Genomic DNA, 27,307 nt, shown 5'->3' with positions numbered 1-27,307 from the left:
GCACTTGAACTTTAAAAAGGATATGAAGAAGACTATGCAGTGTTATTTGTTTGATTATCCTACTTTATTACATTTTGGTACCTGAAAAATATTAGATCTCCCTGAAGAGCACTGTTTATTTTATTTGAATCTTTGTTGTATTGTATTTGTTTGTGCTATTGCTTATAATTTGATTTTTGTTATTATTTCATTACTGACTGTTTACTTGTATTTAAAGGTGGCATAGTACGCACCTTTTCACATGATGTAATATAAATCTATGGTGTCCCCAGAATGTATCTGTGAAATTTCAGCTCAAAATTTCCCCCAGATCATTTATTATAGCTTGTCAAATTTGCCCCTTTTTGGATGTGAGCAAAAACGCACCATTTTTGTGTGTGTCCCTTTAAATGCAAATGAGCTGCAGCTTCCCGCCCCTGTTCAGAAGACGGCCGATCCTTTACATGAGCTTCGGATACTCTGGCAATAACAAAACACACGAATAATCTCATCCAAAATCTCAGAAATAACCAGTAGCAGTGCAGCCTTACGGAGAGACTCAGGAAGAGATTGCAACTTTTAGACTGCACATGGACGTTTCTGAATGGTTAGTGGATACATGTATGTATAGTTGTTGTGGAGTTACATTGATTCATCTCATCGACTTGCATGTACCGTCATGTTTAACTTTTACACAAGTTGACAGTTCTCTGAGGTCTTTATAAGACAGCTGTGAAGTTTTTTGGTCAAATAGTGTCCTGTGCGACAGATCAGTTTGCATGCTTTGCTTGAACTTTTGCCATTGCATTTGAACTGCTTGCACTGTTGTCGCTTGCAAAACCAAATGGCAGTGCCGTGGGTGGAAACGTGCAGATTTAAGGGGTGGAAATATTACAATAAGATCCCCTTCCTACGTCAGAAGGGGAGCGAAATCTGAACGGCTTATTTTTTTGACATAATTGCAGAGAAAGGTTTACCAAAACAAAGTTACTGGGTTGTCACTTTTCACGTTTTCTGGGTTGGTAAATGCATTGGGGACCCGATTATAGCACTTGAAAGTCCGATTTTCATGATATGTCCCCTTTAAAAATGTGGGCTATTAAATTTATATTAGTTAAGCTAATAGTTTTAGCTGTATCGAAATTGGAATCGAGGATTGTGAATTTTCACTACTATCTAAAATGTTGGTGTCATAACTGTCTGTTTTTCCATGGCTGGAAAAAATGTTTGGCCTGTAAATTTTCTCAAGTCAAATTGGCAGGTGTGGCAAAAAATGTATTTTAGGCCCTATATATATATATCAGCTCATTTTAAATTGTGTATTACAGTAATAAGAATCTAATAAGAATCAACATTGAGAATAAATGGTGTAAAAAAATGTCCAGACACATTACAGTCTGTAATTATCATTGAAAATAATGTCCCAATGCATTTTTTATTTTTTTATTTAATTTGCTTAATTTACTTTATCCTTTAATTTTGGGGTGAAATATGGCTTGGACAGGTTGTCGTGTGATTCACCTTAAAATGCTTCATTTCTGGTGCTGGGAGAGCTGTAGCCTAATCTTAATTAAAGGGCTTGATGGCAAAAGGCAGGGCTGAAAATCCTGCAAAAACAGATTCGTTCACAAGGAGAGAGAGAGAAATGGAGAGAGAGAAGAGAGAGAGACAATAGGTTTCTAAATCCCATGCCGGATTGATCTTCCAGCTTGTGGTGTTGGGAGTTCTGTAATTATGGCTGAACTGAGTCCTTGACCCAGTTTTGCAGTCTTATCTCTCTCTCTCCCTCTTTCTCGTTTTCTTTCTTTCTATCTGTCTTTCTCTCACTTCGTCTCTTACTCGATATTTTTCCTCTCACTCATGCCATCTTTCTCCTGCTTGCTAAACTGCTGAAGAAGTGCATGCAAGTAGAAACGGCCGTGTAGATGCTGTTATGTGAGACGGAGATGGCCGAGTGCCCGGGGTGTTTAAACTGTGAGAGCTCTCTCCAGCGGGGAGAATTACTCTACTTTTTCTCTCAACACCACATTTGGCACCTGAGGCTCGTCCTGGCAAAGCACCTCATCATCCTCCCCAACCCAGACACAATTCAGCATGGCGTTGCAATTCGCTCAGTAATGTGGGACCTCAACCATGGCTGGCTGCAGGGAACTGTTGGCCATCTAATATTTCATTTGATCCATTTCTTCCTGGAGATAAGAGTCAATAGTCTTGCTCAGGGCGATGTTTGGTGGTAAAGATGTTCTCTTTTAATACTACACAGCAAATGTGCCGAGACAGAAGACTCAGCTCATCCTTATTCCAGCCAAAGCAGGCCGAGCTAAAGAGTTGAAATGGTTGAGTTTAACTGTCAACCTCATTTCACGTGTCATACTGAATCTTTTTTTTGGCATTGCAGAGTTTATGATTCGAAAAGCTTTATAAAAGACCAAGGTGTCCCACTGTCTTCATGTTTAATTTTTGATGATTGCATTTGTAACCGGTCCTACTCGACCTGCTCCGAGCAGGATTAGAACCGGGGTCTCTGGCGTGGGAGGCAGGCACGCAAACAAGGACGCTGAATACCGCAGCCACTAGCGTGCCTCTTGAGGCCAGGGGAGTGAGGTTTACATGCACAGCTCTTACTGGCCTACGACAGTTACACTCACCCCACTAAACCTCACTCCCGGGAGACAGCACCAGATGTAACCAGTCCTACTTGACCCGCTCCGAGCGGGATTAGAACTGGGGTCTCCGGCATGGGAGGCAGGTGTGCTAACAAGGACGCTAGCAACTCTTGGTGCCAGGAGTGTGAGGTTTATACGCACTGGGCTACTGTACATCGGTTACACATAGTACCAGTTTGAATTGCAAGGGTGATTCTCATGAAAACATGTCCAGGTCACGTTTCTCCCCCAATTCAAATAAAAAAAAATATATATACTATGATAAATAGCATAAACATTAGCATATTCAATTTCATATATAAATATACTTTTAAACTGTAGTGTATATATACTGTATATATATATATATATATATATATATGTGTGGGGTTTTTTTGTGTTTTTTTTTTACCATTGTCTTATTGACCATGGTCTTATTTGTCTTTTTTTAAAGCTGCAGTCCGTAGTTTTTCCTCTTTGTCGCCATCTTGTTCGAAATCTGCAATTGCAGTTATTAGCGGAATTATCAACTTTACGTGAGTTGTGCCTCGGCACGGCACAGCGCTGATGAATCCGATGTATTGAGGAGAATGTGCGGCTGTCAGTCGCCGCGCCGGTGTCGATACTGGCATTCGGAATCCCAGATTCTACTTTTTGTTTGTATGACCAACATGAGAATTTTTAGCGGAAAATGTCATCTGAACAAGTAAGTAACATCCACTTTTGTTCTGACCAACTAAGGGGACAAAAGCATTGCAGTAAATCGCGCTGAATAAATCTAACGATAGCTTATATCACGTCAAACCGTGCAAATTGTACTTTGTTCTCAAATTGTTAATGTTAACAACATCAGCATTGCGTGACTACATGCAGGGCCGTCGCTAATGGGGTGAAAGGTGGTGACAATTATAGGGGCCCCCGCTGCCCAGGGGGCCCCACAAAATCCAGCAGTTATACTATTTAGGCCCCTGTTATATGAATAATTCTAATATTTATATTAGTTGTATGCCTGAGATTTAAATGAAAACCACAAAAACGTGCAATTTGGGTAAATATTTTTCCAAATATCTGCTTCTCTTACCCTCCATAAAAATGGTTTAGTCCGACCTAAAGTATTTATTAATTATTCAGTCAGAGTCAGTGACAAACATCAGATGGACCCAATAAAATTGTAAGTCCCACCCCAGCTCGTGAACAGAACCAATCAGAGTTGAGGCGGCAGCCTGAAGTTAACGATGAACTTGGTGGAAGAGCAGGAGACTGACTGACTGAAAAATGTCGAAGAAAAAAAAAAAACATAAATCAGGTACCAGAAATGCCAGGAAAAGACGGAGAGGGAGGCAAGGAGAGCGGTTGTATCCCAGTCGATCAAGACCTTCTTAAAGACCGGTTATATATTGTTATTTCGCTGGGAATTAGAAAACTTCCGTCTACAGTCTGCCGTGTACAGTAATTTTTTATTATCGGTGCGCGCCGCAATCGACCGAATGATTACGTGGTCTAAATTCCTGTCTTTTTACACTATTGTAAATAGAGTTTTAAAAAAATTACACGAGTCACGACGCATTGCATTATGCATCTGACCTGCCGGCTGATGATATTTAAAACATCGAGAAAACACCAATACAACACACTGCACTTGGATTAATAAATGTATTCGCTTTATTTAATAATATTACCAGTTCCATATTATCTTTATTAAAAAATAAGGCAATAAATGGTTTTATTTTTTTAATTAGACTGCATTCTTGTCAATTTCTAAATGTTTACTTTTTGATTTATGAATTATAACAGACTGATGGGGGAAAAAATATTACTTTTTAATAATTGGTTTTTATTATTATTTAACAATTTCTTGCTTTTTGTTAGTTTTTATTAGTTGTAATTTTTATATAAACATTTAACTTTTAAAATAAAGGTTTTACAACAACATCACCATCTCCTGTTATATGTGGGCCTCCATGTTCATCTATTGTACAGTATATGATATTGGTGGAGGGTGGTGGGGGCCCACATCAATATTTTTTCAGGGGGCCCCGAATCCTCTAGCTACGGCCCTGACTACATGTAATGTCCTTCCGATATTTATCCTTGTTTTCGCATGGGCCCGGTTGCAGTCTCTTTTTTTCTGTAGCCACTCCGAAGTCCAAAGTCTTTTGCATTTTACAATGGGTCAATCTCCAGTTGTCACTGGTGATCGTCGTTTGAACCTTTCTGGATCCGTCATCAAATTGCTATCAGAAAAGGCTATAAATCTCCACCTCCAGCATCCTCACACGCAATATAGCTTATACTAACCGAGACGCCTTCTTTATGTGTACAGATGTGACGTAATGACGCAAAGACATGCTCGAATCTCCCGCGTAAATCCACCAGTACCACTGGAATTAAAAACATTATTACAAGCTTACCGCTTTGAATCGAGCTAAGGCAAGCAGATAGTTTTGAACACTGGCTGGTTATGTACTTGCTCAAAAATGTATTTTGGATCATTTTTAACCCAAAAAAGTTACGGACTGGAGCTTTAAGCATAATATAATTTATTATGTCTTTTCTTTTGATTTTGGGATGAAAATCACCCTGGACATGTTTTTGATGACACCTGTAAACATTATTCAGTTACGTATGTATAAAACATATATGTATTTTTTACTCTAGAGCATTCAAACTAACAGATTCAGCAGAGTTTCTGCATTCAAGTTGCCAAGGTAATCAACAGGCGAAGACTGCTCAGCTCCAGGACCCATACATCACTGTCACCCCACCACTCCTTTTCATGACAGCCATTCTAAAGCACTACCACGGCTTCTCAACCAGGATGCTAATCACATCTACATCCTCCCTCTACACATCCTGAAAAAATGGTGATGAATGCTGTTAACATGGAACTGCAATTGAGGGCTGGTGTCTAAACCTTTTTTGTTTAGTCCCTCTATCAGGCTTGGTTGCTTATAATGATTTCATCTCACGAAAAAATCATAGGACCCTGAACCATCTGCAAAATGAGAACCAGTTGTAATAAATGGTTGGAGTATTTCCTATCGTCTTACCTCATGTCTTGCATAATGTTGGCTGGGTCCATGCTGACTCTTATGATAAATTGCTTGCGGTGTTCCTCACTTGTAAGTTGCTTTGTATAAAATCATCTGCAAAATGAATAAATGTAAATGTAAATGACAATACTTGTCCTTCTCTCTTCATCCATTGGGTGTGATGACAGCATAAATGTTGTTTAAACAGCATTGGCAAGAAAAACAACTTGCGTTTTCCTCTGTGTGGACACTGACAGCACCATTTATTCTCTTCTGATCATGCTGATACGAAGTCTGATGCTACTGCTGTTTTCAAGGCATCATGCAAAATTCATTTGCAAGGAAAAAGCACCTTGGAGTCCAAGTCTGTCTGGAGAGATAAAGATGCTTAGGCTGTGGGAGAGATATTTTCTAAGTCAGTTACAAAGACTGTTGGTTTTAATTATATTTTAATTTTCACTGACTACCACCAACAAAGAAGTACTAACCATTGTGGTCACTTTATTGGACGTTTATTTCTGTATTGGCATATTTCTCTTTATTGATCTATTTAGATCTAGATCTATAGAGTTATGAAAACAGATTTACACTGTGTTTTGTCATGTTGGTAAGAAAGAAACTGCTACAAAAATACTCTAATTGTTAGATAAGTGTTTTTTACTTTTACAAATTAATAATCACAACTTAAGAGCACTTTTGAAGATGATTTCATTATTTCTATTTCAGTGGCAGGCTTGTTTTGATAGGAAAGTGTCTCATGCATCAGACCGGCAATGTTCAAGTTTATTTAAATAATTTATTAATTATTATTGAGCTTCTTGAGAAAATACACTGTAATTCTAAATCAATCAGAGCATCAAGGAAATGCCACTTAATTAATCTTTCCGCTTCATTAGATTTTCCGATCATAATTAAATGATTAGTAGATATGAACTTTGTGTTCTAGCATTCCACTTTTGCATTTCTCCTCGCTGACATGATCTCATGCGATTGGAGGGCGATTGAGAACAAAAGCTTGAGTGTTTCCAGAAATAATATTAGATGAAATTCATAAATGTGAGTGTGTGTGTTTTGTGTGCATGCGCACAAATGGAGTAAGTGTCATGTTCTCTTAATATTTCAGGGAATCTCACCAGCCTGGTGCTTTGCAGCCCCCTGCGAACAATTCTGGTCTCTACTCAGAGACACCCTAAGCTTTTCCTGTTCCTCTTGCAGGGTTTCATGTGCACCGGAGTATGCCCTGCAGCCGCGGTGTCTTAATGTCACAGGAAAATTAAAATACTTCTACCTTCGCCAAAGCCCTGAATCTTAATATAGACCCTTGCTAAATCCAATACGCTGGAGATTATGACCAGGTGACAGGGTCAGTAAGTACTGATTAAAATTGAGGTCAGTAAAAGGTAGCCTTTGAAAAAAAGTGAAGGAGGAGAACAAAACACTGAGGAGCTCCTTCAACAAATGCTTAAGGCTGCTCTTGTGTGAAGCGCTGTGGTGTAGCTTGCATTTCATTTCTTTTTCACGTAACCCAGACATGTAATAATTGCTTGGACATGTTTTGATGTCCTCTCTGGTCATTATGTAAAAAAAAAAAAATTTGATACTGCTAAAATATTGTAGGAAATTATTCATTAGGCTAATTGAGTGGTATAGTAAAAGCTACGCTCTAGCTTTTCCAGCCAGTGATGTATGTTTAAGTGGCTCAAGTGGTCAATAAGCAAAACACACAATTTAAACATTTTCACAGTAGTCAAATTAGGCATTGCTTGCGAGTTTCCATATTGATATTGACATTGTCAATAAGTATTGCTGTTAGCGTAGTTTAAACTTTTTAGTGTAAAGATTAGTGTAATGATTACCTGTGTAAAGTCACTGATGGCTAACGACCTTCCATAAAGAGACAATCCACAAACACACAAGGGTGCAATTTCCTCAGATATACAATCCTACTGCTTTTGTTGAAAAAAAGAAGTCTGAATCAGTTTACAGTGGTCTGAAAATAAAAGAACAAGGTGAAGAAAACAGATGACATTAAGATCGCAGATTATTTGCAATAACATTAATAGACATTACATCAATATTTGGAAAAACAGAACACTTTCAACACTTAATTTCATAGTAACAATAATTGTAGTATTTTGATGAATGATTCATATTAATTTATTAATAGTCAATCTTTTAAAGAGTTGTATTATTACCTGTTATAAATATATTTTTATGACAAACAGCAATGTTTATTAGACACTAACAGGTAAGTTCATGAGGAGATAAGAATGTAGGCCTAACGTACTTGTGGTTAGCCTAATCCAATAAACTGCTATGGAATTAGCTATTAATTGTGTTGGAGACTAACAAATTGGAGAACATATCACTGAAGAAGAAATATGTTACTATTGTTTGATGACTAATTGTTTAGACCCTCAAATTAGCCTTGTTGCCGAAGTAGTTTTCACCTCAGATCACAGGGCGGCTTGTGCAGCAAAACAGCTTTTCATCCGCTCCCTCCCCCACGAGCCCATGAAAACATGCGTTTCGCTCAGTGGTTTCTCATTCCAAAAACACAAATTTAGATACAAGTACAAAAAGAGCTTTAAACCGCGCTGTCAACGGCGGAGATGAAAGGGAGTAAAGCGTCGGAAACCTGTCAAACCGTTGACATTCCCGCGTTATCTGCACAGCGCGAGCTGCTGGAAGCGCGGGAAGCGCGTGTCTGCTGACCGATTCGCCGCCTCGCGCTCCCCTCCTTTCTGTCCTTTCTTCTGACAAGCAGTGGGAGAGAACGTAGGAACAGACAGACGATGATGTGTTTTTCGTCTTTTTTTTCTTTCTATTTCTAAGGCGAAATAAGGATAATTTCTTGGAAACCCAAGACAAACAATGTGGTTTTGTGCGGCGCTATGTGTCTGTACATTTTCTCAGAGGCCTTATCATTAAGGCTAATGTTGATTAACTTCTAACAGCTCTCTTTCTCTCTCTTAAGCTGCGTGTTTGAAATTTGGCAATACATTCCTCCTAATTAAACCAATGTCTTCTCAAGCTTTTGTGCTTTTGTTGATAATTATGTGTTATTTTAAATTGCCAGCCTGACAGAAGTTTATGAAATATCTCTGTGCAGACAGGCTTCAGAATGCTGCAATCGGCTAGTGCTAGTGCTCTCTCTCTCTCTCTCTCTCTCTCTCTCTCTCTCTCTCTCTCTCTCTCTCTCTCTCTCTCTCTCTCTCAGAAAGGAATATGTACACTCTCAGAATGGAATATGTACACAGCTGGCATATGCTGAAGACTGGTGAAGCATTAAACCAACCTTTATAAAATATTATATCACTGCACACATTCCTGGTACTTTTCACCTCAATAAATTTTCAATGGTCACATAAAGGTGCCGGTAACACAGGTCATCACCTGAATGAGTGATCCGACATAAAATGAAATGGTGTACATGCAGGGCTTCCTATTAATAACCCTTGGGGAACTTTTTGCTGACCTATACACACATGCAAACGTGCACTAACACATGCAAACTGTACAAATACAAAGACATACACAAACCCTCTTGCGAAAAGGCTATAAAAACTACAGTATTTCAAACATGCGCAATCTTTCATCAGGCATGTACATCTAGGCTACTATGTACTATCAATCAAAAGTTTGGAATAATTATTATTTTCTAATGTTTTTGAAAGAAGTCTCTTATGCTCACCAATGCTGCATTAGCATGATCAAAAATATAGGAAAACTAATATTGTGAAATATTTTTGCAATTTAAATGTATTCCTGTGATGGCATATCTGAATTTTCAGCATAATTACACCAGTCTTCAGTGTCACATGATCCTTCAGAAATCATTCTGATGTGCTGATTTGGTGCTCAAGAAACATTTATTATCAATGTTGAAAACAGTTTTTGCTATAATATTATTGTGGAAACCGTGATACCATTAAACATATAGATTATTACATTTTAAAATATATTAAAATAGTTTTTTAATAGATGTATTATTAGATTTTTATTTTTAATAATTGTAATAGACCTAATACCTCCTGATATTACTGTTTTTATGTGTTTATAGAATAGATTTATTATTGGATTTTTTTTTATATAATTGTAATAGACCTAATACCTTATGATATTACTGTTTTTACTGTGTGTTTATAGAATAGATTTATTATTAGATTTTTATTTTTAATAATTGTAATAGACCTAATACTTCATGATATTACTGTTTTTACTGTGTGTTTGGTCAAATAAATGCAGCCTTTGTGCATATAAGAGAGATCTTTCAAAAACATGAAAAAATATTATTCAAAACTTTTGACCGGCAGTAAATAGTGCATAAAAATAGTTGTGCATTTTGAGAAGAAAAGTGTATTTTTATGTTTGCATGTATACAAGTCCAAATACATTATGCATACATACATACATTATCCAAATACAAGCCCAATACAACCATTATGCCACCATTCAATCTCCAGCAAGGAACACTGTCTTGGTGAGCGATGCAAGTCTTGCGATTTTCCAAAATACTGCAAAGTAATCTTAAGAGTTCTGTTTTTGTCACATATTAATTCAACATTTATCTCTCTTGTGTGGTTTTTATATTTTTATTTTTATTTTCTATTTCTGTTTATGGCCTCTTGATCATGTTGTGAAAACTGGAAACTAAAGTAGAGATGACATGAATCTCTCGCTACAAAAATGGCCTGTGTGGTTTGACTTTGTGGAATCCCTCTTGTAGACCGGGTGTTAATCACTTTACTCTCTCCATCCTTTCCCCCCTATCTCTCTCCATCCTTCTCTCTGTTGCCAAAGGTTTTAAAACTCATTACTATTACCCAGATTAGAATTCAGAACTCAAACAATGAAGTTAATTACGACAGATGATTACTGCTGTAAGAGCTCTGGAGTTCTTAAGACATTGGTTGCCAGGGGGGTAGTTTGTAGGAGTGCGCTGCAACTGAAACCAGCTCAGCTAAACCTAAGCTGAACTATTTTTTTTTTTTTTGTCAAAACAGAGGGGAAAATAGTGCATAATTAAAAATGACATTTTATTTAACCATAAAAAAAGAAGTCTGGAGAAAAGGGCTTACTCCGGACAGTAACAAAGTACATTTACTTGAGTACTGTACTTAAGTACATTTTTTGAGTATCTGTACTTTACTTGAGTATTATTTTTTCTGGAAACTTTTTACTTTAACCTCACTACATTTGAAAGACAAATATCGTACTTTTTACTCTACTACAATTCGGTCAAGGTCCTTGAGTAGACAGTAACGTCAGGGGATGATTTTGGTTGCAGGGGTTGCATTTTGGTTGGAAATGAAAGTCGGGTTGACGTCAGAACCCAATGTCAGATTGACGTCAGAACCTGACGTCGGATTGACGTCACTATCCAACCTCGGACAGACATTGGATTTTGGTTGGAAAATAAAGTTGGGTCGATGTCAGAACCCGACGTCATAACATTGATATGAGGGTAGGGGCAGGCATAGATTCAGAGGCATAAGCTGTAAGTGTTACATAACAATGCAACAATAATAAAACAATGCATTGACATTGACATTTACTTTTTACTTTTAAAAACAAGTACTTCTGTACTTTTACTTAAGTAAATCGGTCTTTACAATTAACCACCACTGATAATAACAAAAACAGGTCAGAAATCCATGTCTGCAAAGTCAAAATGCTCTGTTTTATGCAGCATTTCAGCTTTTCATTCTGATGAAACTGGCCAACATTAGTTTCTCGGTGTGTTAACATCAGTGCTTTTATCATCAAAGAAAAGTGTCAATTATGGTACAAACTTTTAAACTCTAATATTAACAACAGTGACGCTGAAAAGCGTGCAAGCATCTTTTTTGTCAAACACCCCATTCTGCTTTATACTTTTCAAGAACATAAAACAGAATTTTAACAATAATTTACTTTCACGGTACATTTTATTATTGTCCTATGTTGTCTTTTTAAATATACTGTATAGCCTATTATAAAGTCACAATGAAATTGAAGTAGCAACAGATCTTTTCTTCCATATGACATACATTCAAGTGTAATGGATTACCGTAAAAGAAAAAATTCACTTAGGCCTACATTGCACTTAAAAAAGGGAGGTAGTATTTTGTATACACGTATAGCCTACAGTTGACAACGTTGTCAAAACTATCCCATTCACACAGATCCACAAAAACACTGTATTATGCATTCCAGGCCAGTAGTTGGCAATGTCACTTTCTAATGAAGCTGTATGCACCTATAGACTAAACACATAATACTCATTCGCAAGTTAGCGTTTTTGCAGTTTACACGGACACAATAACGGTACCGGTTTCAAAAACTTGCACTTAGAAACCAGCTTTCAAAAGTTTGAGTTTTCAGGCCCACTAAACGCCACTGTCATAAAATAAACCTAAATTATTGTAAAAGTCCCCAACATGTCTTCAGAGAGAAGTCTGTCATTTCAGCGGAAAATCGAGTTATGATATTTTGATTAAAAATTACAAGTTAAAAACGTAAAAACATGCTTACATTAATTAACCGATTCACTATAAAATCATTAATATGCATTAAGAAAATAGACAGGGTGAAGTTTTTTATTTCATATTGAATTAACTAATGTAAAATGATTTATACATGCAATTTTTTTATATATATATTTATAGTTAACTAATAAAAGATTTACTTTTTTTTTTAATTGTTAAAACTAGTAACATTTTATAGTGTAAACCAAGATCATCATAACTCAAAGACTTTGTAGTTGTTTATTTAAAACCCCTTTGTATTTTTCAATATAATAATTGTTATGCTGATGTACAATCATTGAATTATAAAAGCCTTTTATTAAACTTTCATCTGCGTTTGATAATAGAATATTTTTCCACACAAATACCAGTTCATCCACACTCATCTTTTTCATTTAGTTGATAATCCTCTTACTTTCAAACACAGATAGTGCCATGCAGCAGGTCACAGGGCATTGAGACTCTGGTTTTGTCATGGTAATGAAGCAAGTGAGACAGCTTTCAATTCACATACGATGAGCTCACATCAGAAATAATTGCGGATTTTTTTTTTAATCATTCAAATTGGCAAGTAACTTTTTCATCTGTTATTATTTCCATGTATATGATATGAAAGATAGCCTATACATTATATCTTCCCTGGCTTAAAAGAACTGCCTTTCATATTTCATTGAGTGATAGCCTGGATTTGTTGAGGATCATTACCATTACAACAGCCCCTGCAAAAGATACTGTTATCTTCTCTTGTGATATCAAATGATGATATATTGTGAGGCATCTCATTCAGTCTCAGATGTGATACCGATCAGCGTGCCAAGAGTATATAATGATGAAGTAGGAGAAAATATCATTTGAGTCAGCCTCAGTGACACTTCAGTCCCGTTTAGTTATGTGGTGAAGGGGGAACTGGATAAGTCATGCCTTTTCCCAGTCATATTCTAGGCCTATACACCCCTAAAAGAGTAACTTGATCATAGAAATCCCAATAAATATTTTTGGGTAATGAGACTGTAATGCCACATAAATGCAGGCAGACCACGGTGTATATTATATATTTAATGATATGTCACATAATGTATGTAATGAAGTAGCCTACCTATCAATATATTATAGATTCACTCTATTATATCTATATCTTCATGTCAATTTTTCGCCCCGACTTCATGGAAACTGCTCCTATACAGCTGAGAGTAACTTCGCAGTGCATCATAAAATGTACTAATGTAGGTGCATGTTTTATCTCAGTAATGGCAGCCAAGCTAATTAAAACAACCACGATAATCACTCTATCAGTATATCCATTAGAATTTAGTGTACGATGCTAACTAACTGTGCTTGTTATTAGAACAGATGGTTTGAGAGGAAGTTATGTGCGCATGCGCAGTGCGCCTGCACAGAGCTGAAGCGCAGGCAGCGCTATGAGAGACAGGGAGAGAAAAACACCCCTTATCTGTAGAGAAAGGCTCAAAAGTTCACTCGTTTCGCACAAAATTCTTTCTACGACTCACTCAGGTCACATATCGTACCGTGTTTCTATGTCTGTGATGCGGAGTGTCTAAGAGGTTTGTAAAATTATTTTTTTCTTGTGTTTAACCACCGCTCTGCGCACTGACACAAAGACAGATGCTTACTCGATCTACACCATTATGTGCTGTTTTGGGACAAACAAATCAGATACGTGCGTGGTTTAGTAGAATGATCTTTCTTGGTTTCGGCCTTAAAGCAACATTGTTGGTTGGGCTTTGTTATGGTTCTGTCTCTTGTTTGGGCCGTGCATGAAATGTAGGCCAAACGAGACGAGCCGTGGTCGGCTAACTTGGTTTCCTTGACTCTTTTTCTCTTCGTTTTCCGCATCAGTTGCACAGCGAGCGGATATAACAGAAAGATGTCAAGTGTTCGGCGCTCATATGTATGTACAAACTTGTTTGAACGCGGTAAGAAACGCGGTTATCGATTTATAGCAAAAACTTGGGGCGGATGGGGCTGAATTTGTAGCGCATTACAGCGATGTCCGATTCGCGAACGAACGATTCGTTATTTAGAGTCGAATCTTTTCAGTGAATTGATTGATTTGGTTAACAAAGCCTGTTTGAAAGAATTGTTCACGATTCACAACCGTTCCGAGCGGTTCTCAACAACTCCATCGTAATAATCATATTAAAGGGATAGTTCACCCAAAAATAAATTCTGTCATTTACTCACCCTCGTGTTGTGCCAAACCCATAAGACTTTAGTTAATTTTCGTAACAAAAAACGAAGATATCTTAAATGAAATCTGAGCAATATCTGTTCGTCCATTGACGGCTACTCTACCACTTTGACGCTTACAAAAAGACAAAAACAAAGCTCATAAAGGAATCGTAAAATCCATAAGAATTGAGTGGTTTATAAACATTCATCAATGCACACAACAGATTTGATAAACGGAAGCTCAAGCATGTTCGCTTGACATGCGAGAACCAATGAGGTTCATTCTCCTGTTACGCAGCACGTTTGAGATTCTGCCAGACGTTTGTTCTCGTGCTTCAAGCAGGTTCGGTTGAGCTTCTGTTTATGTTCGCTGATCAATATTTATATGTGAATAAAAAGCCTAAATTGAATCTGTTCATCATATAAAGCGATAATGTCTCTTCAGACAATTTGGACTAAACCGCTCAATTCATATAAGTTTTAAGATCTCTATATCAACTTTTTGAAGCACCGAATTCAAAGTAGACTGTTAATGGAGGGACAGAAATCGCTCAGATTTCATTAAAAATATCTTCATATGTGTTCCAAATATTAATGTAAGTCTTACGGGTTTGGAACGACATGAGGGTGAGTAATTAATGACAGAATTTTCATTTTTGGCTGAACTAACCCTTTAACAATCGAGATCCGACTCTTTTGAACTTGCCGATTCCCAGGGATTTCGATTGACAACTCAGCGACTTTATTAAATCTAGATACATCTCTTTCAGATATTCATTGTTATTATATTATTTTATTTTATTTAAACTTTTAAAGAAAGTACATTTTATATAGCATGCTTCTACAATGATACAACTAGCATACAACAATGATAATCCTGAGTAAAAATTTTAGATAATTTTCTTCAGCTAATAAGCAGAAGTTGTTCCTGTTTGTTTGAAGTTATTAGGTTTCAAAATCTATGCACTTATAGTAGTGTAAAAAAAAAAAATCTTTCAGTATGATATGTGCATCTCATTGGACTGCCATTATGTCTGTTGTCATTTTTTCAGCCATCCATTGTTGACCATAAGGGCAGTGCAATGTTTTTAAAAAGTACTTTTCAGAAAGTTCTTTCCTCAACTTTATTTTCTGTATGTCTTTAATTTCATGTTTTCTTCATCTGTTTTACAATTGGCTTGTGTGTGTTCCTGTTCTTTGCATCCATTATCTAATATCATAATGCCCTTTGCATTTATTCCTGCATTTTATGGGGTTTGTGCGTTTCACTTGTTGACAAAACGTTCCCAAACACAACTCGTTTTTTAATTTAGTTCTAGATCGTCTTGTTCACCCGACTCAAATCTGCCCATATCAGAGTTATGGTGTCAATAGTCTGTGAGCTGCAAAGCAATTGGGACCGAACTTGATGCAGTGCCAGTGTAGATGTGGTGTTAAAATCCAGTTATTCCTGCCAGGGTTCATTGAGTCTTTGCTGAGAGTGGCATCCCACTGAACCGCCCTCATCTGCCAAGCTTTCCGCTCTGGAAGGTCCGCAAAACTCCCACAAGTGAGATTCAGCATTCTTACTGAGGTGAGTGTGCCTTTTCATAAGGTTGATTGTGATGTGTAGATGTCATGAGTTCAATGAAGACTTGATTGTAGAGAATGGTGAATTCTGATTTGTCATGTACGTGTTGATACGTGTCATCCAATAGTTAAGCTCAGTTGACAGCTTGTAGCATAATGCTGATTACCACAGTAAATAATCTATAAATGACTATATTTATAGATTATTTATCATAACTACTTCCCATGGAAGTAAACAGGGCCAGGAAATAAAAATAAAATGCTGTGTTTATAGCCTCAAGATATTATACTAGTGATACTGTTACTTACTGACCTTGTTTGTGCACTAGTTATATCCAATTTTGTTGTTTTTTTGTCGTGATGATGTAAGTCCACCCATAATCTGTTCACCTTGACTGGTGAAGAAAAACAGCCAGAAATCGTCCATCTTTATTGACACCTGTTCATATTCTGGCAACATTCACAGATTTTACTCAGGGGACTAAAAACTAGCAGCCACTAGTCCCACCACCAATAAATGTATGTACATGTATACAAAGAATACATGATTTTATGGAAGAATTCAAAGTTTTAACAAAAATATTAGCTTTACATTTTGGTTTAACCCTCAGGATGCAGATGCATTTCTTTCTCTATCTGCGATTTTTGCAAACTAATGGACAAGTTGAGTTCTGTTTGAATCAACATTATGCAATGATTGATTTTTTTGCGATTGATTTTGTACTAGTATTCTGGAAGTACTATATGTCCTTTTGTTTTTCATTTCAAGTTAAATGCTATCAAATTTAGCTGAATTTCATGCCATGGATGCATGTGAGGTTAATTCTGTGTCTGTGTGTTTAGGATGGCTTGTTTAGAGGCTGAGGTCAGTATGCACTGCTAGTCATTGTTTCCAATCACTCAGACGGCTGTGTCTCTGAGCTTGAGCCCAGGGATGACATGGAAACAAAACCTGCTGATCTCTGAACACAAGGTATTATTTGACTATACATTCTCAATGACCTCCTGTATTACTCAGTTTTTGCCATTATTTGAGTATTTCTGTTACTATTGGTTCTTTTTCAAGACTGGAGTAATGACTCTGAAAATTCAGCTTTGCATCTCAGGAATAAATTATATTTTTAAAGTAGTTATTTTAAATTGTAATAATATTTAATAACATTACAGTTTTTACTGTATTTTTGATCAAATAACTGCAGCCTTGGTGAGCATAAGAGACTTTTTAAAAAATATAAAATACAGACTGCAAACTTTTGAAGAGTAGTGACTTTTCTAAGTCTAAGTTTTTCTTGGCAAATGATAAAATGGTCAAAAAATCCAATAGACTTGCATTGTTTGAGAGCCACGAGCCACATATCCAAGAACCCTCTAGCAACCACTTTGAAACACTAGAAATCACTCTGAACACCTTAGCATTGTGGTCTGTTGTGTTGTTCATTTATAAGTCGCTTTGGATAAAAGCGTCTGCTAAATTTATAATTGTAAAATGTGGGGAGTTTTTTTATAGGCAAGCGTCTTTTTCAGAAAATGCAAAAACTAGTTTCTTAGTAGAATACAAAGTAAATTATGATTGAATGCTTTTTATTTTAGCAAGCACTATATATAAACTTTGACCTAATAGTGTACCTCAGTTGTGATTATTTATAGACATTTAAGAGAGCTGCCTTGTGATTGTAACCAGTTCTCATATTGGGAAATCATATCGACTCATTGACTTGTTTTGACTACAGTTGTGCAGTTTTGTCTTGATTTTGTGTGTAGGCCGAGCAGTGAGCTAAATCAGGGGCGTGGAAGGGTGAAAGCAGGCCATGTCACGGGTTCCCACACCCCCTCCCCCAGGGGAAATGACATCTGGACCTGTGGCGGAGAGCTGGTGTTATACACAGGTGAGAGAGACTGAGCGAATGCAAAGAGAACCGCTCTGAGTTGAGAACGCAACTCCTAAATGTCCCATTGTGTTTTTTATTTTTATTAACAGGTAAAAGTCGTGAAGTTTTCTTACATGTGGACGATTAATAACTTCAGCTTCTGTCGGGAGGAGATGGGAGAAGTTGTGAGGAGCTCGACCTTCTCCTCTGGCCCTAACGATAAGATGAAATGGTATGTTTCATTGTGTTCTGAATGTTGTCGACAGCTCTCAAGTGGCCTCTTAATTCTTCTCTCTTTCCAAATATCATTGTCTGTGAAACCACTGTGGCCTGTTTTGATTTTAAGTTGGGTTTACACTGAGCCGGCTGGGACAAACTTTGGGGATCGCAAAATATTTATTTGACAGTATAGTGTCCCCGTCACTATACTGGGACGTTAGGACTAGGGTTGGGTACCGAATCCGGGCACCGATATGGAACCGGTACCTAAGTAACCGGCAGTGTTGTATAAAGTACTAGAAAGCAATACTTGAGTAAGTATCGTCCTAGAAAAAGACTTTGGTAGAAGTGAAAGTTACCTTTTAGAATAGTACTTAAGTAAAAGTCTTAAAGTATCTGATAAAAACTTACTGTACTTAAGTATCAAAAGTAATTTTCTGATATTTAATGTACTTAAGTATTTGAAGTAAAAGTAAAAAAAAAAAAAAAATTTTAAAGCAAGCGGTTAGAACTTTGATTGTGAACTTTATTGTGGCCGTTCGAAAGGAGAGAGGGAACGAGTATTGCGTAGCCGGCCGTAACCCGGCGAGTTGTCGCTTCAGTTGTTAAACCCATAGGTTAAACCTGCTATAATGGCGAATAAAGGCCAGGCCCCCTTGGCAGGCTCTGACGTGTAATGACGTGGGGCTAGCTCATTGGTCGCACGTCAGAGGCGCCCGCGCCATTGGATATGCAGTTGCCGCAGCACAGCCGATGAGCGAGCTAGACGCTCAATGTGCTAGCTGTGCAGCTGCAAATGCGTTTTACACAGGCTTCAGTAAATCAAGGAAAAGGAGTTTCCCCCCGGTCCTCCTGTAGGTGCTTCAATGGCGGTTTCAGTTGTGCTTCCTCCTCCTTTGGCAACAAACAAGCATTATGGTGAAATAGAGCGTGTGTAATGCAATCTAGGAGCAGTGATTCGCCAAACCTCCCTTATTGCAGTCGCACACATTTCTTCTGATTTTATTTTGTAGTAACGTGTAACGAAGATTCTTCGTGGAAATATAACGGAGTAAAAGTATACATTTTATCTTGGAAATGTAGTGGAGTAAAAGTGAAAGTTGACATAAATTTAAATAGCGAAGTAAAGTACAGATACGTAAAATTTCTACTTAAGTACAGTAACGAAGTACTTACATTACAACACTGGTAACCGGTATGTAACCGGACCGAATCAAAACGCAGATTTCGGTGCCTCATTTCGGTGCCACTTAAATGCCTCAGCTGTCGGTTGAAATATCTGCCCTCTGGTTCTCCGAAACGGACGTAAGAAACATCATCACCGCATGTGATTGCTAGTTAAACCTTTGAAGCGTACGATCGTTCACACTGGTGTGCTTAATTTTCAGATCGCGTGATCATCAACTTCTAAATTCAAAAAAAAAAAAAGTTCTTTAATGTCATTCACCATCGGTTTGAGGCTCTCTTTTTTTTTTTTTTTTAAGTATCAATTCAGGCACCGTTAAGGCATCTGTACCGTTTTAAAAGTATCGATTTGGCACCGGTATCGAAAAAACCCCAAACGATACCCAACCCTAGTTAAAACCCGCACAGACCACAGGGTGAGCAGTCCGTGCTGGCATCACTAACACCTCTTCCAGCAGCAACCTGGTTTTCTCAGGAGGTCTCCCATCCAAGTACTAACCAGGCTCAGCCCTGCTTAGCTTCAGTGGGCAACCAGTCTTGGGCTACAGGGTGATATGGCTGCTGGCTGCAGTTGATTAATTGCTTTTATGATGAATCCTAGTCTACGATGAAGTTCTGACAATATCAGACATTTTGAAGCACAGTCCTGCAGTGTGACTGCTTCTATGTCCCTCTACCTTCCTTTACACAACAACGTGCTAAAAACTGAAACGTTTTTCATATTTGCGTACACAAGACAATGTTGTCAAAACGATCTCCATTCAAACGGATCCGCAAAAACAATTAAAAACACTGTATTCTTCTGCCAAGCCAGTATTTGGCGATGTCACTTTGTAAAGAAAAACTGTGCTTATAGACTGAACACGTAATGCGCATACAAATTTGCGTTTTTGTAGTTTACACAGAGACAATAACGGTATCGCTTTCAAAAACTTGCACTTTGAAACCCATTTTCAAGAGTCCCAAAATGCTGTTGTCTTGTAAATGAACGGCCAAAACGCATACAATTTTTTTTTTTTTTTTTTTTTTGGAAAACGCTGTCGTGTAAACGGCTCCTTGGTTTCCAAATTATAGAATTATGTGGATATAGGTGGTTGTTCAGAAGCAATGTTGTCCATGCTATTGAATTGGTTTTTACATGTATATAAAAAAATTAACAGACTTTTTAATTCATTTTTTTCTGTAGGTGTTTGCGAGTGAACCCAAAGGGTCTTGATGATGAGAGTAAAGATTATCTCTCTCTGTACTTATTGCTTGTCAGTTGCCCAAAAAGTGAAGTGAGAGCAAAGTTCAAGTTTTCTTTACTGAATGCCAAAAGAGAAGAAACTAAAGCCATGGGTAAGAGTTTTCTGGACGCTCAGAGGATTCAGTTTGGTTATGTGGAGTAACTAAATGTTTTTATTTGTATTTGTGCTTCTGTTTTCTCCTCACACTTCAGAAAGCCAAAGAGCCTACCGCTTCGTCCAGGGAAAGGACTGGGGCTTCAAGAAGTTCATCAGGAGAGATTTCTTGCTGGATGAAGCTAACGGACTTCTTCCTGATGACAAGCTCACTCTGTTCTGTGAGGTAACGTAACATGTACCGTTTCATGTATACTAAATGTTTTGGTGTAATAATGTCCTTGCTTCAAACCAATGACTCATTTGTTTAGGTGAGTGTGGTCCAGGACTCTGTAAACATCTCTGGCCAGTCAAACACAAACATGCTGAAGGTTCCGGAGTGTCAGCTTTCCGATGACCTGGGTAACCTGTGGGAAGGCTCTAGGTTCACAGACTGCAGCTTGTTCGTAGGAGGGCAAGAGTTCAAAGCGCACAAATCCATACTGGCAGGTGAGCTTAGTCATCCAAACACAGCATTGACAGACGCTTGGGGTAGACCCAGATTTTGCCTTGCTAAAAAGACAAGTTGCACAGACAATAGAGAATGTTCAGTGAAGTGATAGAGGCACATGATGAATTTGGCAGTACTTAACCCACATGTGATTCACTTAAAACTGACGATTCCTGTTTCCTTTGACAGCGAGGTCGCCAGTATTCAATGCCATGTTTGAACACAAAATGGAGGAGAGTAAAAAAGTAAGTGAAAAGATGCTCACTACCTGTCATAAATGACTATTTTTACCACATTTTATAATAATAGTCATCATTTATTTATACAGTTGTAATCAAAATTGCAAATCAGGTTTATTGGCAACATTTACAGACTTTCAGCTGTTTGCAATGAACAAATCAAACAAAAGTAATTGAAATAGCTCAACACAACAAATGTTTCAAGTGGTTTCCCCAAATTCCCCAGTATGCAACTTTTAATGTGGCGTGACGGATCGCTGTAGCGCCTCAGTTCAAGCGATGCGGCAGCATCTGATCATCTCTTCCGCTTTACTACTAGTTACAGCACATGAATGAAAATTAGAAGGAATGTTAAAAGATAAAGTACAACTTACTGAAGTCTGTATTGTGTCTCATGTAATCACTCAATCAGTGTTTCAACCGCAGAAAGACGTCAATAAAACAGCTTGTGAACCAGGGGTGCCGAATCCTGTTCCCGGAGATCTACCTTCCTGCAATTTCAGCTCCAACCCTGATCAAACACAACTGAACCAGCTAATTAAAATCTCCAGGAGCACTTTATAATTACACAAAGGTGTCGGATCAGGGTTGGATCTGAACTCTGCAGTTAGGTAGATCTCCAGAAACAGGGTGAGCACCCCTGTTGTAAATATGTCATGTAATGTTACATTTACCCCAGAAAAGCCATTTAATGACTTTAAACATTTTAGTCAGCTAGAAAAATAATTGCTAAATATATGCACTATATTGCATATTCATTTTATTTTTACTTAACATGTTCTCCTATGTTTGAATATGGTCTGAAATATCGTTTTGGAAGGAGGTCTGGAAATTTGAGTCTGGAAAAGTATGGAGTTTTGAAATGGAAAATGTGTGGGAACCCTTGATATCAAGTTCAAAGTTAAAGAAACAGTGGTTACACTACCTGGACGGGGCAGAAAAAGTAAGTTATTAACGGCTGCAACCAAATTTCTGAGAAGACGGGTTCAGAAAAACCCTTGAGTGACTGCAAAGCAAGACTTGGTGGGAACAGGCAGTGAGGTTTCAGCTTGCACAGTATGGCGCGTACTAAACGCATGCGTTTTCCATGCCAGAACTCCAAGATGTACACCACTACTGACCCAAAAGCAAAAGAAATATGCTCAAAATCATATAAATAAGCCAGAGACGTTTTGGAATTCTGTTCTGTAGAGCGATGAAACAAAACTGGAACTTTTCCGTCCTATGGATCAGCGGTATGTCTGGAGGAAGTAGAATGAAGCATATGCTGAAAAGAACACTGTCTACAGTTCAGCATGGTGGTGTTCGGTGATGCTCTGGGGCTGCTTTGCCTCCTCTGGCACTGGAAACCTGCAGCGTGTGGAAGGCAAGATGGAGTCATTTAAGTATCAGGAAATCATAGGAGAAAACGTCATGCCATCAGTGAGGAAGCTGAAGCTTGGGCGTCATTGAAGGCGGTTGGAGAAGGCGGTTAAAGTCATTAAAAGTTTCATTTTCAGTTCAATTTGGGGAAACCACTGAAATTTGTGTTGTGTTGAGCCATTTCAATTACTTTTGTTTAAAGTTTGGGTTAAATAATTTGATTACAACTGTATATGATATTTAATAGAATTTTAAACTATTATTTTAGATTAAAAAAATTAGTTTAACCCATTTAAATAAATAAAAGACATCATGTATAAAAAAAGAATAATTTATTGCATGTGTAGATTCTTTGTCATTTAGTTCTTTTTTTTTTTTTAACCCTATTGCAGAACCGTGTGGACATCAGTGATGTGGAACCGGATGTATTTAGGGAAATGATGGTATTTATTTACACTGGTAAAGCTCCTAACCTGGAGAAAATGGCCGACAACCTGTTAGCTGCTGCAGACAAGGTATAAGGTGCTTTCTGCTCTGAAGGACAGGGACTTTTGTTTTGTGTTCATGCTATCTGCTACCTGCTGTCTGTTTCTCTTTCTCTTTAGTATGCTTTGGAAAGATTAAAGGTATTATGTGAGGAGGCTCTCTGTAACAGTCTGTCTGTAGAGAATGTAGCCGACATCCTCATTCTGGCTGACCTGCACAGCGCAGAGCAGCTGAAAGCACAAGCCATAGACTTCATTAATAGGCAAGTACACACTCTCAGTTCATAATCATTTCATCTTTAAAAAATCCTTTGCACACTTTAAAGTTTAAGTGTTCAGTAAACATGAATAGTACTGTATTTACTTTGCAAATATTTGCAAATTTAATGGCTCACAAGTTTAACGAGGCTGTCTTAAAATGATGCATGATTGGAGAATTTAGAGCGGAAATGCAATACTTGTAAAAAAAATAATCCTCATCAATGTTGAAGGGTTTAAAAAAGTGTGAAGGGCGGTGGATTATCTAAAATGGACCAAAATATTTAACACGTTAAATATTTGAAATATAATTAATGATGATAAATAACAACAATAATAAACATGTTATTATGATATTCCTTCAAAAATATTTTTTGGCTTATTAATATTAATGTCTTTCTTCAGAGAAATCATACATTTTATTGTGTGATCCCAATTTCACTTTGAATAAATGATTAACTGATTAAAAGCAAAGAGCAACTAGGCCTATATTAACTGCAATATTTGTATGACAGTAAATCACCTGCTAAATCCTATTTTTGTCGTAATGATGACAGCCGTAGCTGCAGTGCATTCTGGGAGCTCTGTGTGAATTCTGCTCTGTGCTTTTTCTTTAGATGCAGTGTTCTTAGACAGCTGGGCTGTAAAGATGGGAAGAACTGGAATAGCAAGTATGTGTGCCAACACGTTACCATCTCCCAGAGTCTTTACAAATAAAAAGCACCCAACACATCTGTATATAGCAGGAAGCTCCAGTTTGCACAGTAATTATGTGACTAAGATACCTGTAAAAACCAAATGATTCACAGCCTTTTTCTTGAGTGACCTTGCACAAAAACGCATGACAACTCTTTTAGTATTGCACTTTTGAAAGGAATAATCTGGGTTCAGTGATATCTAAGCGCTATCAACAGCATCTGTGGCATACTTTTTTTTTTATTACCATGCGAAATACCCACAGGAATTACTTTGGTAACCCATAACCAGAAGTTCGACCGCTTGTAACGGTAATCTCACCACTCAGACAACATTACAGCTTAAATAAAACAAACTAAAGCAGTAAGCCATAGGGAGCTAGTCTATTACAGTGAATTCAGCATTTTCCCCCAAAAACATTTTTTTCTTTTCAGGTATGCATTTATTTATTTGACACAACTGTTCAAAAGATTGGTGTCAGTAAGATTTTTTAATGTCTTTGAAAGAAGTCTCTGGTGTCATTTCTTTTGATAAAAAATACATTAAAGCAATTTTAAAATGACTTGTTTTGTGTTTTAAAATCTGTGTTAAACTGTTGTGCTGATTAATTTCAGGACAAAAATTCAGGATTCTTTGATGAATAGAAAGTTAAAGGAACAAAATTAATTTGAAACACTATAAGTCTCTTTGCACGTCCCTTTTTATTCATTTAATGCATCCTTGCAAAAAAAAAAACGTATTAATAAAATGACCTCAAACTTTATATGAAGTAAATATATATATATATATTGTTTTTAAATGTATTTATATTCTTCTGATCATTTTGCACCATTACTGTACTGCAGATGTGCGCATGCCACAGATGCTGGGGATAGAGCTTAACTTGTTTTGAACCCAGAACATTCCTTTTAATTAGCATGATTTCACTGAATTAATAAAAATCCCAGATTATTTGTACTCGTTTCATCTGTGTATGATGAATGTTTTTGTTTTTGCTCTTTTGCAGTCACGCTGCAGACATAATGGAGACTGCCGGTTGGAAAGCGATGATTCAGTCCCATCCTCATTTAGTGGCCGAGGCGTTCCGCGCTCTCGCATCAGCCCAGTGCACCCCTTTTGGTCTGCCAAGGAAACGGCTAAAACAGTCCTGACCTTTGCCCTCAGACTGCTTAGAACAAAACGCATGAAGAGGCGGAACTACTACCCCACCGAGCCCTACTTCCCTCCTCCTTTTTGCCCCCCTCTTCACTCTCCCGTCACCCTTACCAGAGACACGATGGAGGAGCTAGTTCAAACCGCAGTGCTCATGAAGAAAATGGACTTCGCCATGCTGTTCACTTTGGGCGTCATTTGAGAAATGGCCTTAAAGGATCCGCCCCTCCACTCCTCCTATGTGTAGCTACGTGCCTGCTGCGACTGATCCCAGACCTGTCTGAATTGCACTAGCTCCCACATAACGCAGTAGTTTTAACATGGTGGTGTTTAGGACCTTGTATGTTACATGTTCATGATGGGGGGAGGGTTGCGTTAGCCCTTCTTATGAACTCGTGGTCTGACGTTTCAAAAAACCAAGTATACACTCACTAAACGCATACCCATGCACACGCATCAAGTGCAAAGATCGTCTCCACTGACACTTTTTAAGTGATGATGTTTCCTATATTGCTGGCAGAATGTCACATTGTATGTTTATCATCATTAAAATTGGCGCAAGTATTAACTGAGGTCGTGCTGTAGAATACTTGGTGAAATGTGATGCAATTCACATTATGAGTATTACATGAAAACGGCTAAAGATGTCGATATTTTGCACCAACCTAAACTATTGGTAAATATGAAAATTTGTTTACCACCGTGCTGTTTACAAAAATTGTTTTCCCTTTTTCGCACAGTTAGTTCTGACTTTAGTTGAAGTTTTTTTTCCCCATGGTTTAACGTACTCTATGGATCAGGAGAGTTCTTTGTGTTGGAAAAAGTGTATTGTGGTTCAAATTAACTTTGATTTATTGCTTTGGAAATAAAATGGAGAAAAAACAGATCCAATGTGTACCTTTTTTTTTTTTTTACAAAGCACAGTTTTTAAAGTCAACATTAATTCTGAATTGAGCTAATTTCTCAAATCATGTCCATGGTCTTATTTTGAAAAAATGTCCTCTCCTGTTCCTTATTCATATTCTTTTATCAGCTGGTCAAGTAGAGATCTGTTTTCATTACCCATAATAAAAAAATGGCAAATAACAAAAGAATCATGTTGACTTTAAAATTTAAAATTGTGCTTTTAATACTTTGTTCAGCTAAATGTTTTGAGATTTAATTTTTTTTGGTGATTGTATTAATCTCCCCTGCATGAAAGACATTTCAAATATATATCTCAGATAACTTTAGATATTCTTCACTTTTTAATTTATTTATACTTTTAATTTTATTCGCATGTTTTTGTTTTTTTATTGGCTCTTTTTACCAGTTAATCACATGATGCTATTGAAATTAATTTAACCATGTACAACCTCAGGCTGGGTCCCTCTTTTAATATATATATATATATATTTTGTCAATTAGAATTGAAAGCGTCGAATGAGATATAATGCAAATGGGGGACAAAGCTGTAATACGTCAGATGATCATATTTAAGAAAAAAAAGTGATCAATTATTTTAGGAGTTTGTCCCAATTGTAGTATTTGTAAAATAATTATAATTGAATTAGAGAAAACCAGTAAAACCCACCTGTCAAACACTGTGTAGAGCTGTACACGCCTTATGGTTCATCTCTAATGGACACTAGCATGTTGTAAACCATGTCCATATTCACTTTGGTCTGTGGCTTCAAAAGTCATTTGAATGAACTTTTTAAAATCTTCCCTTCTTTTAGTCTTTAAACATCTGGAGACAACTTAAGCTGAGATCAAAGCCAGCGCGCCTCAAATCCTGAAAGGCCCTGTTCATCAGGCCATGCGATTACAAAAACTCACACTGACGACGTTGCGTATATTTTTTCAGATCAGAGTCTGCATATATGATCAGACCTTTGCAAATTAAATGTTTTTTCTGCTGATGTGAGTCATCTTTTTTTTTCAAATGGCAGAATTTAAAGACATTACACTGTCGAAGTGGCTGTTCTATGGGGCTTCATCGGCTTCAGAAATTGAACATACGCACACAAAAACGTGCGTACGCCTCTCTTCCAGATGTGAAATTTATAATTCGCAAATGATCTTGAAATTGTGCGCAGCTGAATTGTTT

At 37.4% G+C, this 27,307-nt stretch overlaps 1 protein-coding gene and 1 pseudogene across 1 annotated transcript; one reads left to right on the top strand and one right to left on the bottom strand.

Moving 5' to 3' along the window:
• Positions 1–13,548: 13,548 nt before the first annotated feature.
• Positions 13,549–25,786, top strand: spoplb (speckle type BTB/POZ protein like b). Its single transcript, XM_056248644.1, has 13 exons — positions 13,549–13,727; positions 15,813–15,928; positions 16,768–16,897; positions 17,686–17,810; positions 17,903–18,024; positions 20,383–20,534; positions 20,635–20,762; positions 20,848–21,025; positions 21,216–21,271; positions 23,020–23,142; positions 23,233–23,375; positions 23,988–24,041; positions 25,073–25,786. Exons 4-13 carry the CDS (start codon positions 17,733–17,735, stop codon positions 25,215–25,217), a joined length of 1,179 nt encoding a protein of 392 aa, XP_056104619.1. The 5' UTR covers positions 13,549–13,727; positions 15,813–15,928; positions 16,768–16,897; positions 17,686–17,732; the 3' UTR covers positions 25,218–25,786.
• LOC130083612 (5S ribosomal RNA) lies at positions 19,646–19,762 on the bottom strand (annotated as a pseudogene).
• Positions 25,787–27,307: the final 1,521 nt, after the last annotated feature.

This window comes from Rhinichthys klamathensis, unplaced genomic scaffold, assembly GCF_029890125.1.
Source record: "Rhinichthys klamathensis goyatoka isolate OS25496 unplaced genomic scaffold, OSU_Roscu_1.1 h1tg000056l_1, whole genome shotgun sequence".
In the NCBI taxonomy this organism is placed as follows: domain Eukaryota; kingdom Metazoa; phylum Chordata; class Actinopteri; order Cypriniformes; family Leuciscidae; genus Rhinichthys; species Rhinichthys klamathensis.
The sequence above is the reverse complement of the archived record's forward strand: the minus strand, read 5'-3'. Positions and strand labels throughout refer to the sequence as shown.